The sequence below is a fragment of the Miniopterus schreibersii genome (genome assembly GCF_964146895.1).
Source record: "Miniopterus schreibersii genome assembly, chromosome: 4".
In the NCBI taxonomy this organism is placed as follows: domain Eukaryota; kingdom Metazoa; phylum Chordata; class Mammalia; order Chiroptera; family Miniopteridae; genus Miniopterus; species Miniopterus schreibersii.
The window spans coordinates 56,365,486-56,384,929 of record NC_138105.1 but is presented as its reverse complement, the minus strand read 5'-3'; the positions used below and the strand labels follow the sequence as shown (position 1 = coordinate 56,384,929).

Sequence of the window (19,444 nt, the reverse complement as noted above, 5' to 3'; positions counted from 1 at the left end):
TCTACTTTCTTACATACTTTCAAGAAAAAGTCCCAAGAGCCACCACCCCAAATGATTTATTTTCTTTTTATATCTATCAATCTGTTTTCCTTATAGGACAGAAATAAGGAAAATATAATCAAGGCAATTAAACACATTCCTTTAGAAAAAGCCACCCCCAACACACAAGTTTTCTTATAAACAGGCAGTATCAGGTTAGACTTAAATTAACTATCTTCCCTTTTCCCCTACTTCATTACTTTTACACTTTTTTCTAAATATTTTCCTTTTCCATATCGGTGCTGCCAAAACCTGGGAATTAATCAGCAAAGGGAAATACAGTAATTAACCTGTATAGCTTTGTAGTCATGGTTAATCGTGACTAGAGAATGACAGTATATTTATTTGGTACCACGTAACAGGACAAATCACGCCAGGCACAGAAAACAACTCAAGCAAGTAAAGGTTTATAACAACTCAGCTTAGCTTCCAACTGAGCCACTTATAATTAAAAGGGCCCAAGAACCAGGAAAGCTTTATGAAAAGTCACTCCATTTACTATGTACTTACTAAGTTTGGTACCATTATTTTTTACGTTAAACAACATTAAAGAAAAAAGTTATTTAACTACATACATCTCTTCTTCAATCAGTATCTGTGATATTTAATAATTCCGACCTCCCTGCCCTTAATCAAGACCTTTATCTCTTTAATGACTTATTCCATAGCCCCTAGAGTTATTTTAGCTGGTTAGCACAGTGAAGACCACTAAACATGGATCTAACTCTCTAGCTTTATGTTTCTGTTCCTAACACAATATGGTCTAATATATTGTCCAAGAAAACAATAGTAGTTTAAGAAATCACAAAGAAAAAAGATATAGTCTATCAGTCAATTACAGTGTAACAATAGCAAGAGATTGGGTTTTAAAACCGGAAGATTTTGTTCCCTGATCTCTGACTTGCTAACCACGTGACTGGGCAAGTTCTCAAACCTCCTTGATCACTACATCTGTCAGGCTGGGATACTGCACCTACTCTGCAGAGGGGCTGCAGAGTTCAATGAGAAACGTGAGGAAGGTGTTCAATGAACAAATTTACTTTCTTTTTGACCTTTCTTCCTCCTTTCTCTAGACAGGGGTCACGTGTTTTGTACAAAATGGTTTTTTAAAAAAAACCTGCTGTGATTTTCTAAGTGTTTAGTAAAAACCTGCTGTGATTCTCTAAGTGTTTAGTATTTCAGCCAGCTTCACGACACGCATGCAGTTCATGCATAATCCTCTGTTCCTCATTTCTAGCCCTTCCGTCATCAGCCTTCAGGTAAAACAATGTTCTTAGTGTTCCAACTAGGAACAGGAATATAATGGGGGAAAAGGGACAAGAGAGAGAATGGGCAGGAAACTGACCCAGGCCAGGAACAGAGGGAGCGCAGCACTGAGGGAGGAGTATGGTGGCCAAGGCACACTGCGTGTTCCTCTCCAAACCCCTGTGACATCTGCCAAACACAACTTTCCTGTATTCCTGTCCTCAAGGAACACTGGCAGTTTGTGTGGAAAGGGCAAAAAATAATCCATGTATGCATTTTAAATACATGAGTTATTTGTCACTAGCAGTTTATGTAAAAGGTCTGTGAATGGAGAAGGTAGAAAAGAGGAAACATAGCATTTGCTAAAGGCGGTTTTCAGCTAATTTACAAATTTCATTTACTTATACATTATTTTCCTCATCACATGACAAATTAAATAACGGCTGACAGAGTAAATAGCTGAATATCCAGAAAGCTGGTATTGTACTAGAAATATATAGTCTAAAAGTGAAACACAAGAAGAAAGCAGGTGTTTGCAGTACTCCACACAGGTCAGGCCACTTCTCGTCTGAGAAGAGAACACTCCAAGCACCATGTGCCTGCTGGAGATGTCTCAGCACCTTCGCCAACTTTCAAGTGCTCCTGACAAACTACATTTTGGCAAAGACGCAGGAGCTGACACTTTTCTTATTCTTTCCTAAGTGTCAATCTGATTGATCTTGTATTTATTACCACACTAAGTGACAGACTTTCCCCCTTGGGAGCCAATTACGCTCTCTCCTAATAAGTATATGAATTAGGGTGAAAAACTCTGACAAGTGAACGGATTTTTTTTTTTTTGATGAAACTTACCCATTGTGAGTGACAAGGCACTGCCTCAGGCCCAGCTTTCGGAAGATATCCACCACGATCTCCATGGGGGTGTGGTCCGTCACTGTGAACGGGCTCATGTCGAGAATGCTGCGGAGCTTCAAGGGCCGAGGACTTTCTGCTGGAAGAGACGGCGTGTGCTGTGCAAAGCACACACGAGAGCTGCCCACGATACCCTCCTGTTTCTTTCTGGCACTTTCTGAAGAGATAGAGAAGACCAAAAATTAAAATTCGATAGGTTTTATCTTAAGGGCACCATGCTTATTCAGAGGTTAAACAAGTAAAGAAAATGTATCCCATGACTTCTGGTCCCTTTATTTTTTCCTCTCTTTCTAATCAAAAAAGGAATCAACTGAAAAGTCATTTAACAATTTCTTATACTTGACAGAATCAGAATCCACCACCAACAAATCATCTTCATGTAAGTAAATATTTTTGGCATATCATGGTACAATTTTCTTCACTGGGGCTGAAGCCGTTTTCTAACTTTGGGGGATAAGGAAGCATGTTTGGAATATGAGATTTAAAACCTACACAAATTACAGGAATCCATCATCGAATGAACAACACCTGCCTGTGCTAACAGTCACTCATCCTGCACGGAGTCATTCATCCTTGCTTTGACAATGGTGTGTACTTCACCACTGTGAACTAGTTCGCTCTTTCTCTTTTCTAATGTTAAAGTTTAATTTTTTAGGAGAGTCATGAGCATGAACAGGTGGGATGAAACTACAATTATGCACATAATGGGCACAGACTGTCCTTTTAGGTTTTATCTGTAAAGGCTAAGGTGACTGCCCCCTCCAGTGTGCTCAGCTTCACACGCTCCTGTCCAGCTGCCTACTTCACTCCCACCTCTGAGTGTTAGACAGGAAGTGGTAAAGAGGCAGTAAACTGCAGAGGCAGAACAGAGACCATGGGAACCAGAATGAAATCTATGAAATGGAGAAAATACAAAAAGAAAGTAGCTTTATGTGTCTATTTTGAGTTAGTGTGTATTCAAAACTCCTTTAATAAGGTATTTGACATATTGTACATTAATAAGGTATTTTACGTATTAAACTTAGTGTATAGGTCTCCTTTCCCATTCAGAAACTTAAACTTTACCAAAATATATGTGGGTAAAAATGTAAGGTGTGTTCAAAATGTCATCACATGACTAACATTTCTGATGATGTGACTTGATCTCACATATCTAAAGTACCTCTATTCCTTTAAATGAACACTATCTGCTAACCCAACATTCTATTTCTCAAGACAATAACAAAACTAAAAAATATATCCACTGAATCAGTGGGAATGTGAGTAATACTTAACTTTACACTTTCTTCATTCTTTTAAAAACCTAGCCTTTTTAAAAATTTCAATGTAAATTCCAAAATTCTGATCTTTTCCATTTCTTTGCCTGGCTACCATTAAAACCTAAAGAACGGGAATCTAAGCAATTAAATTATCGTCTGACTGTAGGTTTGGCCATGACTTAGAAGCTAAAACACTCAAACAGAGCCAAGTCTGACCACATACTTTGCTCACTCTGGCAACTACTACTGTATTACTTAAGGCAAACCTTGGAATGATGAGATTGCCAGTTTCTGAAAAAGTCTTCCAAAGATGTCTTTCCCTGAACTGAAAGGAATTCTCTATAGGCTCCCTCCGTCTCCTTCTCCTCCCCCTTTTTCCCCCCTACTTTAATAGCTCTTGTAAACTGAGAGTTTCAGTTTGATTTCAGAAATACTCCCCATCTACACGGTCTAGTCTTGCCTCTTCAAATGGCACAAGAACTGAAATATTTTACAATCCTTTTGCAATGGCCACAGGGATAAGTTGAAAGGCTCACAGGAGTGACCTCTGGAAACAGGCCAAATGCTTGACATTTTCAGCTCAGGGTCCTCTACTAAAAACTGCAGAGTCAAAGCACTGGATTGATGAAAACATTATCACCTAAGGGGTGTGGGAGAGGAGATAGCTTGTGTAGAAAAGGACTGGAAGCCTTACTGGTCTCATAAAGACTGAAGCACTACTGGGTAAGAGAGAAATTAATTTTGGAGGAACACAATTCTTCCTCCTCAGGAAAAAAGTTTAATTTATCTCCCAGAAATAACATAGTATGGCTAATTCGGTTAGGTGATATTTTCAGGAATATCAGCCCAAAATACAACAGCGCTTATGTACTTTTTCAACCTGATATTTAACCAAAAATAAAATCGCAATGATTTTTTTCACCTTAAACTAGATATACAAGTTAATATTGTAAACCTAAATCCAAAAACTAAAAAAGTAAAATCTTGTGAATATGAAACAGATCAGTGAAGATGGGATTTTCAATAACTTGCATTCCAATAAGCCAACTTTATTAAATATAAGAATGTATTTAGCTGGATGCCCTGGCACTTGCTAAGGCCTTATGTTACATGTTAATAAAGAATAATACTAACTTAACAAGGCTTATCTGAGTGGGGGAAAAAGAATCTGACTCCAAACTGATAACAATGTCAGATCAAAGATAAAAGTCTATTATATGTCCATATCTATCTACCTAGATATCTAGATACCAATACAAATAAATATATGTGTGTGTATGTGTGTGTGTATTTTTTAAAAAGGTACCTATTGCAATCGTCAGGTCTCTTCTGAGGGCAAATCCCACTAATCTCTGAGATTCTTTTGACATTATGACAGGAAAGCCATTGTAGCTGGTTTCATTAATCATGTTTTCTATATCATCCACTGTCATGTTGTCCTGTGTCAGGACAGCTAAGGGAGGATCGTTCCTTCGCGGTCTCATGACATCAGCAGCCAGGGTGGTATGAGTGAATTCTTCTTTTGCATCCAAGAAAGGGTATCCATTTAACCGGATGTGCGCTTCATAAATGCCCTCCCTGCCAAAAGCGTCTCCAACCCATTTACTGGTCATTACTGCAGCCATAAGGGGGACAATATATTCCAGGCCTCCAGTAAGCTCAAAAACAATAACCACCAGGGAGACAGTCATCCTTGTCACTCCACCTGAAAAAAGTAAGCATCACTAGTCAGGATGGGCAGGATCCTCATCAATACATGCTAGTAGAATTTTTGCACTAGGCAGCTGAACATAAATTATAAACAGAACTTAGTGAAAAGGATTATTATAAAAAACTACTATTAGGACAATTATCACTACTTTAATAAGATCTACAAGAACACCAATCATCTTTGTTTATAACATCTCTGTTTATAACACAGAAGACTTAAAGTAACATTTCAAAACCTGTTTGCTTCATATAAAAAAAAAAATCACAGCTGTCCAACCAAGACAAGTTTGCCATTTTGGTTCACTGCTATAGCAAAGACATAATTTCACATAAAAGATTATTATTAATTATTAAGGAGTTTGATGAAGCACATCACAGCTTTCTTTTTTACTACCAATTAGCAAATTAAATTATATGTGGGTAGAATATTAATTCAATACATTTCCCTCCTCTAAATCTCTTCCAAATGAGTCAAGTCCCCTCCCTCAGACAACTCGTCTCTTCATTCACCCAGACCACCGTTCTGAACTGTCCTCTATGCCGACGCCGCCCCCACACCTCTCCCTCTACTGCTGCAGCTGTCCATGTCTCCAGATATGCACGCCTTATCCTGTGGTGCTTGTCTCGTTTCCCTGTAAGACGACAGTGTAAAACCAGTCACATAAAACACCACACACTTAAAACTAAACTCCTCTTCCCAAAGAACGCCCATTCCCATTCCCCTGACTCCCCAGCGGGCACCACCTTCTTCCTGACAACCTAGTAATCATTCTCGGTTCATCCCCTTACTTTATTCCAACATCTCGACTCTTACCTAGTCCTATTTTATTTGCTCTGCAAAACATCTATGGATACCTTTCTCAGTATTCTCACTGTTACCAATCTAGTCCAGACCCTCAAGACTTTGTTCCTTAATTTTAATACTATTTTGTGTTACCTCCTTAACTCCAGACCTATTACATTCAATCCACTCTCTAAGCCACATTCCCAGGTTAATCCTTCCTAAGTAATACCTTCACCACACTGCTTCTTTACTCAAAAACCTACCAAAGCTCGCCAGTTCATACAACATTAAGCTTAATCTCTTCCTTCTTGTTTTTTAACCTAAAAAGAGAAGGGAGAAAGGACCCACTATATATTACATATCTACACTATGCCAGACATGTCCTAGTCAGTTTACAAAGGCCTTTTTAAAAATTATTTTTTAACTAAGCACTTATTTTACCAGGCACTATGTTAACAGCTTTATATACATTTTATCTCATATAATCCTCAAAAGAACTATAGGAGAGTAGCAGTTATTATTTCCGTTTTAAATATTTTTTTTTAAAGGAAGTAAAGGAACTTTCCTAAAGTCATCAAGCTACGTGTGGCAAAGCCATGACTATCACAGATCTAACCAATTCCAAATACAAATTCATCCTAACATAAGTCATGGCCGTCTTATAGTCTGACTCCTCACCAATCCAACTTTGTGTTTCAAAGTATCCAAACTGCAATCTCTACTTCAATACTGTTGGTTTCTTCAGAGCCCCATGAATACTAAATCTATTCCTATTCTAATTTCTTTGTCTTCGCATCATCGTATTCTTCAACAAATTCCTCTCCTTTAAATTCCATTAATCCTTTAAAATAAAGCTCATGGAGATTAAAGACGGCGGTGGACTGAGTGGAAGCTACACTGACACTCTCCTGGGACCAATTGAAATTACAACTAAAATATGGAAAAACCATCCTGAACAATCAATTGCAACTAAAGGCGAGCTGGAGAGCACCCTCATAGCCAAGGAGGAAAAGGGGATTCCATCAGTTGTTATTACCTATCCAGGTTTTCTGATTCTTCCTGATTCAGTTTTACATAATCTCACTCATAGGTGGACTCTAATAAACAAAATAGACTGAGGAACAAAGTAGATCCAGAGACATAGAAGCATGGAACAGGCTGAGGGATCTTGGTGGGAAAGGGGGGTGGGGGAGTGGGTGGGAAGAGATTAATCGAAGAGCTTATATGCCTATATGCATAACCCATGGACACAGATGATAGTGTGGTAAAGGCCTGGGGGGGGAGCGAATGCGGAGTGGAGGGGAAAAAAGGGGGATATCTGTAATGCTTTCAACAATAAAGATAAATTAAAATAAATAAATAAAAATAAAGCTCATGTTCTACCCTACCTGAATTACTTCAGCTCTTTTTCCCTCTAGATTCCTACACTTTTCATAGACTCTCTCAGTACTACATATAATCATTATCTACTGCTCACTATTGTTTTCTCAGAGTGGGACTTGTCTCCCCAACTTGATTGCAGCTGAGGTTGGTCCATGGTTTATACTTCTTTTCCTATCACTCACTGCGCCTAGCACAGTGCTAAACAGAAAGTGGACACTTAATAAATACTCGCTACGATAGTGAAAATGATTCTGCCCTTCACTTTCATTTGATATTACACTTTTGAGATCAATAATTAAACAATTTTGATGCATTGAACAAAAAATAAGTCAAAATACCAACTATTATTAAATATTATAACCAAAGTTTAGCTGACATTTTAAATATAAAATAACTATTTTTCATGCCAAGAGGACAATAAATAGACTCATAAGTATTTAATGCAAATGTTTTGCTTTTCTTTTCTTTAAAGCAGTAGTTACCTTTCTGATTTAGTTATAAATATACCTTAGATGAAGGAGAGCTGGTAAAGAAATCTTTTACTGAGGCAAAAAAACCCCCACTGCAGAGCCCAAGTAAAGCTACTCGTCAGCTTTGCTAGCATGCTTACCTTAGGAACCAGGCTCTACAGTTGGTATAGGTAAGTCAAAACATGAAAAATCTTGACAAAACCAAACAAATCCTTGACAAAACCAAAAATCTCCTTGGACAGAATTCAAATTGAGCCTATGCTGGATCGAGATGTTTTCTGGCATAAAGCATTACATGATATTGAAAAGATGCTCTTATAAAACTTTTGCATTAACCAGTTTCAAAGACAGGTAAAATAAAACCTAGCACTATATAATGCATATAACAGCAATGCTGTGTCATTTCTGTAAAGCACCCTCCTCCTCTGCCCTGTGCCCCCCCCCCCCGCACCCTCCCAATTAAGCAGGAGCAAACGCTTGCTCATTTTCTCTCCCAGACTCACGAGCGTCCAGACACAGACACAGACACAGCGATGTTACCTAAGCATGCAGCAGCGCCGACCATGGCATAAAGGCCGGGAGTGATGCAGTCAGCCCCAACCTCACACCACTCCTTGAAGATAAACCAGTCGTGGTGGTAATACGCAAGCTGCTCCACCGCAATCCCCACGATCCTCCCCGCAATCGCTCCGATGGCCATGCTGGGGATGAACAAGCCTGACGGAACCTACAACAAAAGAGAGTGCTTGATAAGGCGGAGGTCCTCTACTGACACACCTGAAACCTACGTCCTGTGGATCTCTTTCTAACATGTTGGATTCTTTTCACATTTACATAGCAAAATCCTAGTATAAATTAAGACTTAGAGCAAAATCTTCTTATACAGTATCTTAACAATTCCATGAATTTAGTTACAAAGTAACACATCACATTCTCTAGTCCAAAGAGAAAATAATCCAAGGGTTATTTCTCCTTCTGCTCAAGGGTACCTTAATGCAAGTCCCAAACAAAATTTTCTTTCATCCACAGTAAAATGTGGAAGGAAAAGAACAGTATGAAGCACTTTTCATAACTCTAAATCAATTTAGTCTGAAGTACTGCCCTTTACTCTAAAATTATGTCCTTCCTATATATTAGTTGTTTATCAAATGATAGAAACATTAGATGCTATTCCTCTTAAGTGGTACAATGTAAAGCAGGCAATGTTATCAATATTTTTTTAGTGAATTATATATATATGTATATATATATACATATATATGCATATGTGTGTACATATATATAGTCAATAAATATTTTTCTCCTTTTAATTAATTCATACATACGAATCTAATGAGGATAATAGAAATAGTAAACACCTTAAGCAAGATCATTTAACTACTAAAAGGCTAATATAGCTCTAAACTGTTCTGGATATGAAATAAGCTGAAAATAAAGTGATGGCAAGTTGAAGAGCACATCGGGACCATTAAATGGATATCCAAATAGAAGCGATCAAAATATGTTTTACACTCTCCTGTCAGTCAGAATTCTTAGGCCAAAGCAGAGGGTAATGTGGGACTCAACAAAGGCCTGCCAACTGCCTCTGGTTTCCTGTAGCTCAACTGAGGGGGAGAAAGTTGGGATTTAGAGAAAATCAAATTAATACAGAAATAGCTTTAACAACTTCTTTAATTTGATTCTCTAAGGGGAAAAAAGGGAAAATTTCAAGGTTTTTCTGTTATTTAACTTTTCTATTTAATCAATTATATTTAACTAATATAATGTGAACTAAACACAGAGGACAAAACAAGAGAGACCACACTGCAAAAACAGTACTCCGACTTTATTAAAATCAAACTGTTATTCCCTATAATGTACAGCTGGGAAAGAACACTACCACTAGAGGACATTAATTGTTATAGGAACTATAGGAACAGTAGTTTAAGGAACAGGGATTAGCTGGCATCTAATTCCCCATACATATCACCAACAGCCATATAAGAGAATTATATTTACTGACAATCACTAACTACCAAAAGTTATTCTCCCTTCTGTAAGTGGAAAGCAGCAATGTCCCAGGGGTAAGGCCTAAGTCTTTGATGGAAAAAGGGGCAGTGCTCACGGGCCTACTAATTTAGCTCGAGTCTGCAGTGCCACGTCAAGGTAACACCCCATTGGGATACGGTGAGGCAGGAAAGTGGCTCCCCGAAGATCCGGATATCCTGACTCTTGAGTTCATTACATTATGTGGCAAGGAGGCATTAAGGTTGCAGATAGAACCAAGATTGTTAATCAGCTGACCTTCAAACAAGAGATTCTCCTAGATCATCTAGTTGGACCCAAAGTAGTAACAAAGGTGTTTTAAATGTGAAAAAGGACTTAGAAGAGTGAATCTCAGGGTGATGACATAAAAGAAAGACTTGACCATCCACTGCTGGCTTTGAAAATGGAAGAGGACTTTGAGCCAAGGCACGTGGGTAGCCTCCAAAAGGCTGGAAAAAACAAAAAAACAAAGGACTCTCCCCTAGAATCTCCATAAATCCCTGTGAACACCTTAATGGTAGCCCAGTGACACCCATTTTGGATTTCTAATCTCCAGAACTATAATCGATTTGGGTCATTTTTAAGCCACTAATTTGTGCTAATTTATTATAGTAGCAATAGAAAACTAATAAATGGTTTAGAAATATAATCATGAATTTTCTGATACTCCTCCCACTAAATGGTAGAGTGTATGTCCCTCCCTCTGATTCTAGGCGGGCCTTTGTGGCTATCTAGACAAACAGAATACAACAGAAGGCATGTTGTGTGACTTCTTTGGCTAGGTTAGAAATGGTCCTCTCGGGACACCTGCTTTTGGAAACCTGAGCTACTATGTAGGAAATCTAACTAGCCTAAGGCCACCATGCTGGAAAAACCACAGAGGAAATGATGTTCCAGGAGGCCAGATGTTCCAGCTCCAGTTGTCTGAATCTTCTCTGACCAGGTAACAGACAAATGAATGCCTATGAGATGAGCAGCCTTAGCCATGTCTGATGACAACTGTATGAGACCAAAACATGCCCAGCTGAGTCCTTCCCAAATTGCTGACCAATATCAATAGCAAAATAAGTTATCTTAAACTGCCAGGCTTGGAGGTAATTTGTTACAAATTAACAGATACCATGGCTCAACAATATATCCTAAGGAATTCTTTTTTTCATTTCTTAAAATTAAACCCAAAAGATAAGAACTTTTTCAGGCCACAGTTATGAAATAACCACCTTTAGATAAAAATGTCCTATCTCACTTCACATACAAGTTTTGATCATGCCAAGATTACTTCAACATCACCCCACACTGGCACTTACCTTGATACCAAAGGTGAATACTGTCATTATGATTTTAAATATGAGTGCTAAGCATAACTGCCATATAGCTGAATATACTCCGAGGCCTGCTGGACGATCAGGAATATCATCAACAATTTTGCTGGCATTCATGTCATTTCTGTAGTCACAAAGAGAAGAGGATTCCAGGGGCCCACAGTCTGTAAAAAGCTCTCTAATCAGCTCACTGGTGTTGAGCCTGGTATATGGATTAGGGAAGGCTATCACAGCAGTGATGGCTGCAACAATAATGACTTCAAGAACAGGGTACTTTCCAAACTTGGTGGATTTGCGTCGACGACACCAAGCTATATTTGCCCTAATGAAAAAGGCTCCCCAAAGCCCTCCAAATACCCCAAGGAGAATAAAAGGAAACAGTTCAAAAAGGTACCATGGTGTATGGTACTCCACATAAAAAAGGACCAGACGGCTATTACCAAATGGATTAATGGATCTCAAGACAAATGCAGCAACTAGAGCAGCAAAAAATGATCTCCATAAAGTTTTAAGAGGAAAATAATAGCTAACCTAAAAAAAAAGAAAAAGAAAGAAAAATTAATGGTATAATTTTATAAAATGTTTCCGATATAACTTGAATGGTAACTATCATAGCTCTGAATTTTGCTGCAGCTGGAATTTACATAGAATGTAAATTTACTTGGACTATAACCTCATTACAAATTCACAATATCAACTAGTCATAAATGCCTAATAATTATATAAAATACCTAGCACTGTTTTATTTTCAAAATGAATTTAATTTTCAATTATAGTAGTTAGCAATAAATGTACTGCTACCAACTCATGTTAGCTCATAAGGAAGTATTTGATTTACCTCTTCTATATTAAATTTTAAAAAAAGGAAAAGAATACAAATTACTAGAAAAGTACATTTTAAAACATTCCTAGTTCTATTTTTCTGCAAATGTGTAAAAAGTCTTAAGCACCAAAGAGAAAACAAAAACAAAATATTCCACTAGAGTAACTACAATTATCTCCTTAAACATCAATAACTAAAACAGAAATAATCACAAAAGAAAAACTTACAAAGATGATTTAGGAATTGATTTAAAAATTTTAAATAAAAAGATAGGCTGTATTTCAGCCAATAGGGACAGACTGCTTTAAATATTTTCTTATTAAGTCAAATTCATATCTGCTTACTTTAATATGTCAACAAAATTAAATTTTAAATAACTAATGTTTATAAATAAATCATATTTTAAAAAAGGTTTTTATCAAGGTAAAGAACATATATAGTATGCCACTTTTTATGTACGAGTGAAAATTTCATGGAAATTTGAAAACTTAAAAAAAGTCTGTATCTATTACACTAAATATAAAACTGAAAGTGTGCCAAAATATACTTGTAATGGTACTTACATATTTTAATTGCTGTATTTTTTATTTTTTTTTTACCTACCTCTTCCAGGCTAAAAAGAACTCCTCCAATTGGTGCACCAAAAGCTACAGAAACACCTGCAGCTGAGGCAGCTGACAGCACCTAAAAAAACAGATGTGGTTTATTTCACGCTTTTATAATTCAAATATATGCCAAATAAAAATTCTTCATGTTACTCAAATTTTCTAAATGACTCTTTTGAATTTAACTCATGTCTCCCTCCTTCCCAAACAAAGGCAAATATGTATTTCCTCTAAAGAGATTTCTCTTCTGCCCGGCCGGGCGTGGCTCAGCGGTTGAGCATTGACCTAGGATCCAGGCGATCGGGGTTCGATTCCCGGTCAGGGCACATGCCCGGGTTGTGGGCTGCAGCCAATCAATGGCTCTCTCATCATTGATGTTTCTATCTCCTTCTCTCCCTCTCCTTCCCTCTCTCTGGAATCAATAAAGATATATTTAAAAAAATAATAAAAATAAAAAAAAATAAAGAGATTTCTCTTCTGCTTTAATTGAAAGGTCATTCATATATTCAATATTCAGTCAAAAAAAACTTATGTGAAATATACTAATGTAAATGGGATGTAAAGAAGAGGCAATACATACAGCCAACTTTCAAGGTGTGTGTTTGTGAAGACCACTGGAGACAGCAGTAACTGGTTTTAGGAAAGAGTTGCTTATTTATTTTTAAATAGTATATAATTTCTTCAGATTTTAGAGCTAACTACGTCATCATTAATTACTCTATTCCAAATCCTAGTAAAATACCCAGGGACGTTAAAAGCTATTGAGTTTCCCTATATTTTCACTACCCTAAGTCTTCTGAAAATACTGCCACTGCCAGTATGGAGAGCCTTGCTGAAAGCACAAACAATGGCTGCCCTTTATGATATAGTCCCACCATCCAGAAGCCACACAATAAACTCTCTTTTGGATCTTCTCTCCAACTTCCTGGTCTGTCACTTGGACACTGTCCATACCCCACCAGTGTGAAGCCAACTACATACACACTGGGCATTTATTTGTAATTGCTTTTCTAAGAGTCTTTTTCTTTTGACTATTTCAGTAAATATTTGAGGCTACCAAAGCATTTCCTCAAATGGTATATTTTCACATTTCAAAAAAAGAAATTAGAAATCATCTAAATTAAATTGTAGATTTAATATTAAGAATACGAACTACATAGTCAGGCTTCTGTTTGCAGACTTTGCTTATTTGGGGAAGAAGTAAAAGAAAATTTAACTTACTTTTTCTTTTGTTTTCCCCACTAATTGAACTTCAGACAACATATTTAACTAAATTCTGTACTTCTACATTTAATAAAATAGAATTTTACAATCAAGCTAACACCTATGCACCTATAACTCACATATGTTTTAATCTCTTTAATAAGTATTTAAGAATCATTTAATTTAAAAATGTCAAGGAAGTGGGTATAGGAAGAAAGACAAAATATGGGGTTTTAATGCTTTCACTAACAAGTACACTCTAGACATTTATATACTAAGGTGACAGAATAAAATTAATGTCATAAACATTACTAATCCTCAGTATATACATTAAAATTTAGATTAAATTCTATAACATTTTCTAATAAATTACATTCTGCACTTATAATGAATAAATAAAAATAAAAATATTACCCCCAGAATGTCAAGATAGAATAGCAAGTAAAGAAACTGAACCAGGGAGACAAATGCTATAGTTCCCTTTAGCCACTAACTTGCCCTGCTACAGTATAGTTTAGGTTTTGTTTTGAACACACACAGACATATGTCCACACAGTTGCAGTAGTAGTACTGGTAGAAGAAGAGTAGCTAAAAGGATAGGCTTTAGAGTGGGAGAAAAATTAATTTTAATCCACACTCTGACACTCTGCTATGTAATCTTGGGCAAGTTAGTCAAGATTTAGTTTAGTTTCCTATCTATAAATGAGAATAATAGTGGCAAGTTAACAGGATTATTATAAAATTAAATTTTAAAATGCAAGTAAAGAATTTGCCTCAGAACCAGATACATAGTAACTAATCAATAATGCTAGTTATTTTTGTTATATAACAGCAATTTTCAGCCAGTGTGCTGCAAGTATTTTTAAAACATGTAATACCTAACTATTTAGTCAGGGGCACTGAGCTCTTTCCCTTAGCTCATCAGATAAAATAATGGCAAAAGCCAGCATAATAGCCTTCCAGTGTGAATGAATCAAAATTATACCTATATTTTTGTCAGATCAGCAAAAAATATATTTTTTGGTGTGCCACAGAATTTTAGTAATTAAGTTTATGTGTGCCATTAGATGAAAAGGGGTGAAAATCGCTGGTATATAGGATAATATTGAAATCACAATTATCATCCAGAGATGGAGCAATGGTACTCTGAAATGTTCTATTTTTATACTGCCAATGCAAGGACAATGTCTTAGTGCTAACATTAAAATGAACTAAAATTATTTCAATTGCAGAATTAAATAGTTTAATTTAAAAATGTTCTACTTTTTTCATTATAGTATAAAAAAAAACACTGGATGAAAGCTCCTCCTGTGCCAGGGCCAGAGATCCCCGAGTTCTCAATATTTAATGAGATATAAAAATACTGTACCATAAAAACCCAAAGGACTCTGTACCATCTAGGGATGCAGATTAGATTGGGAAAATGGGAAGGGACTGGGCTTCCCAAGTCTAGAGCTAACGCAGAAGATATCAGGGGCCCACTTTCCTTCTAGAAATATCCAGAGCAATCTAAAAACCTCAGGGAAACTCTATAATATATAAATTTTAAAGATCTTCTAGACAATCTCAGGCTGACCTAAAAAATCAGTCAAAGAAACTGCCCTAAACAGCTGAATCAAGAGGAATTCCTACATCCCCTTTAATGTAAGTCTCTGACTTAAACCTCAGGCAGTCCTAGAAGTCCTCAGGACTTCCCCATGGTACCAGATAGCTCTCTGCAGATGACACACAACTCCCACTGGCATCAGACACTCCTCCCAGAGGAAAACACAATGGTTAAGACTTCCCAACCCTGGAGAAATACTGACAGTGAGAAATGAGTAAAAATAACATTACATTTGAGAAACACTTCAGAGGAAGGGAGGTGTAAGGCAAAGCAATTAGCGATTATTCACAAAAAGGGAAAGAAGCAAACAATTTTCACATTAAATTTTTTGTCTGAATCAAAATTGATCCAAAAAGGAGAGAGTAAAATGTGATCCTCACACTAGAAAATTCTTCACTGAATTAAGTCTATATGACAGATATTTATATGTCAAATGAACTACAAAAGGCACTTACCTCCCTTTTTTTAGCTTCATTTGTGCTATACTTTGGAAAGAGGTAGGAAAAGATATTTCCACAGCAACAGGCAACGTGTACCAGAGGACCTTCTTTTCCTAAACTCAAACCTGATGCCACAGCCAGTACTAATGTGATGGTTTTAATCATTAAAGTCCATTTTCCCAAGTAACCTCTGATGATGAATCCACTCAAAATAGTTTTAATCTACAAAGGAAAGATTAAGGCAGCTTAATATCCTTTTTAAAAAACATGAGAACTTAACTAACTTAAGTCACTCTCTTGTTTTACTCAGAAAATCCCCTCGAAAAGTGTGGTGAACTATGAACAATTCACAATTTTCAAAAGCTTTAACTAATATGCTACATATAAATTTATATCACATTCTAACACTGTTCCCAAGCAAGGACAGAAGGCAACCCTATCTCATGAACAAAACTAAAATATCAGGCCACATTAAAGGGAATACAGATCTTAATACAAGGATTATAATTACATAACAAGAAAAAGGCAAATATGAATATTTGTTATAGAAATATAATATAGTTAGATACATTTCAGACATTCTGTGTCAAAAATAAAGATATTATGCCTTCTCAGAGTCCTGTAATTATATGTAATATTTACCTACATGTCAAGAAGAATGAGCGACAACTGTTAACTACTGCATGATATTGCTCCTTATTCAAGATATTCTTAATAGACTTTGAAAATCACTACAATTTAGTTTTTAAAAGAAATGCACTAGAAAAAGCTGCATGAAACAGAAAAATACAAAGGGGGAAAGAAGTGAGTTGACATCATGTTCAATCCTAACTATAGCCTCCTTTACAGCTGATAAACAATAAAACACAAAAGTTTGTGCTGTTGACTCACTATGATCCAATGTTTAAAGTATAAAATGGTTATAAATACTATCTGCCAAATTCAAGAATTAAGTTATCTAGTTAAAATATAGTTATCTAGAGAGAATGAATGTATTTAAATCAGGTTCATAACCACAAAGCATCACCTACTCCCTTAAATAACTTTAGGCAACAAGATATTTTTTAGGTTCTTGGGGTTATGTCTTATGATATTTGTTCAGCCACGTGATAAACTACTGGTAAGAGGGAAAAAAATCAGCCTCCATAGTAAATGATGAAATGACTATAGGGACGAATTTCTTTCAATGATGTCAACAATCAGCTTATATTTTTTTTAACTTTTCATATTACAAACAAACCATTTCCCCAGAAAAACTACTTTTCCCCCAAGAAGCAAAAGAGATAAGCATCATAACAATTACTAAATGTTTAATGATACTAAATATTGCATGGCTTACTTCTGGAATTCCAGAGCCACAGGCATATGGAGCAAATACCTTTACCAGGGAAACAGCAAGAAAGGCAAAACTCAAGGCCCAGAAGATGTACATTATGTAGTTCATGATGTAAGAACCAGGACCCTAAAAAGCAAATAGTTTAATAGTATGAATTTATAGTACACCTCTAACGCAAGTGCTTGCCTCATAAGAAACTTGGGTAAAACTTGTTAAGGCTCCTGGTTTACTTCCACAATAATAAAAGCTTTACATGAACAAACATTTAAGTAGAATACAAAAACATATCTGTATCCATCCCAAGGAGCCTTAATCTATGTAATGTTTTTCCCAACTTTTTCCTAAAGTCTTATTGCGCAGAGTCTCAGCTATACTTCAATCTCTTAAACTCAGCTATGACAAAATTCTAAAAACATATCCATATATGACCCTAAAATAATATATATATATAATGTACTATTCTAACTCCTAAAATGTTCATTATAGAATATCAAGAATGGTAAAATAATCACTTCAATACTATAATGCCATGAAGAAAAATCTATGGATTTCTCCAAGATATCTCATTAGAAGGCTTATTGTACTCAATTTTTGATAATTCATACTTCCCAAATAATACTGATATAATGTTAAGCAGTTTTAGTAACTCGACTTCATGAAAACTTTTTATGGTTATACAGATCTTACTGCACTTCTTTTCTACAATAAGAAATACATTTCACATCACAGCCCAGTAGACTCGTATGTGACTGTGTAATTAATACAAGAGTTTCTTGAAACAATACTTCTATTTTACTTGCTGCAAAGTATTCTCATATTTTTGATTCTATCCTCTTATATTCCTCTTTTTTCCTTTAATGCAGGTTGCAATCATCTAACATGCGATTAATTCTATAATTAAATGATTTTGGAGACTCATTTCTCTACAGCAATTATTAATTCATCTTGAGACAAAGAAGACTTACCTCTGCTTGACCTATGATTAATTCTGCCCAAGTTTTCCACTGTGGACATTTATCCCTCTCCTCAAATGTTGTTTCACTAGATCCCCAACAACACTGTTCATGGTTGTACCACAATGCATTAAGGCAAATGCCCTCCTTTAGGTCAGTCATCCAATCAGCAGCAATGTCTATTAATCCAGCCAATGCCCCTATAAAAACAAGTCGGAAGTGGTAAAAAATTAAGTTCATTTTTGGGAGTTAAGAACTATCAAGTTAGAAAAGCCAAGGAAAACAGGGGACTTCCTATAAAGGGTCACACAGGGAATATCATGTGAATTTAAGATTTTCGAATCTTATCATACATTTATACTACTTTTTAAAAACTGTAAATTCCTATCCTTTAAAACTGTTATTTTTTTGTTTGAAATTAAAACTAGTTACATCATTCAATTTAATTGTGATTTTTTAAAAAGGTGTTTAAAGGTACTAAAACATCTTCAAAAGACAGTACCTGGCAGGAGGTTCACAAATCTGGTTATAATGAAGTCAAGAGTTTTCACTAGTTTGTTTCAATCCAAAACTTAATTAAGAGACTTACAAATGATCTTAATCTCATTAAAAGTTAATGTCCATTAGAAGTAACTAGTGAAACTCCTAGCATTAATGAATTGCTGTGATAGATTTTCATTTTTTTCTTAAGTAACAAAAGATCAAATATATCAAGATCATTTACTGACAGAATACAAAAAAATACACAGATTTATGGTCAAAACCTAGGTCCTTCTCATCATATAAAAAGATCAATGAGTCACATACACAGGGGCCACAAAATCTTGTGCATGTCAATTAGAGATATCAATACTTCTCTCTATTCTCCACACAAATTTTAATTTTTTCTCATTTTCTTCTGGACACAATCTTCCACAGTGGAAGCTGAAAGCCATTAAAACAGTCCTTACTATCTGTTTTCAAATCTTCAATGCTATTCTTATAATCTCACACATAGGGACTTTGTGGTTACTCTAACATGGTGGTTAAAAGTATAGGCTCTTGAACTGAACTGCCTGAATTTAAATCTTTGCTTGGGCACTTACCAGCTATATGACCTTAGTCAAGTTAATTAATCTCTCTGTGCCTCAGTTCCCTCGTCTGCAAAACGGTGATAATAATAACACATATACCAGCAATTTTCAACCAATGTGCTACAAGAATTTTTAAAACATGCAATATCTAACTATTTAGTAAGGGGCACTGACCTCTTTTCCCTCACACTGTCAAATACAAAAATGACAACAGCAACACAACAATAGCTGTCTGGTGTGAATGAGTCTAAATTAT

General features: G+C 36.0%; 1 protein-coding gene across 7 annotated transcripts in view; it reads right to left on the bottom strand.

Annotated features, from left to right (window-relative positions):
- The window catches only part of CLCN3 (chloride voltage-gated channel 3), a 65,590-nt gene that overhangs the window by 7,224 nt on the left and 38,922 nt on the right, over positions 1 to 19,444 (bottom strand). For 6 of the 7 annotated variants that reach the window (XM_081134557.1, XM_081134553.1, XM_081134556.1 and 3 more), the window contains 8 exons: positions 18,128 to 18,315; positions 17,166 to 17,288; positions 15,842 to 16,048; positions 12,576 to 12,656; positions 11,135 to 11,680; positions 8,343 to 8,529; positions 4,762 to 5,160; positions 2,137 to 2,353 (listed from right to left, as the gene is read on the bottom strand). In XM_081134557.1, coding sequence (XP_080990683.1) covers positions 2,137 to 2,353; positions 4,762 to 5,160; positions 8,343 to 8,529; positions 11,135 to 11,680; positions 12,576 to 12,656; positions 15,842 to 16,048; positions 17,166 to 17,288; positions 18,128 to 18,315 — 1,948 coding nt within the window. The remainder of the gene's footprint in view (positions 1 to 2,136; positions 2,354 to 4,761; positions 5,161 to 8,342; positions 8,530 to 11,134; positions 11,681 to 12,575; positions 12,657 to 15,841; positions 16,049 to 17,165; positions 17,289 to 18,127; positions 18,316 to 19,444) is intronic. The other variant, XM_081134559.1, reaches the window with a different exon arrangement.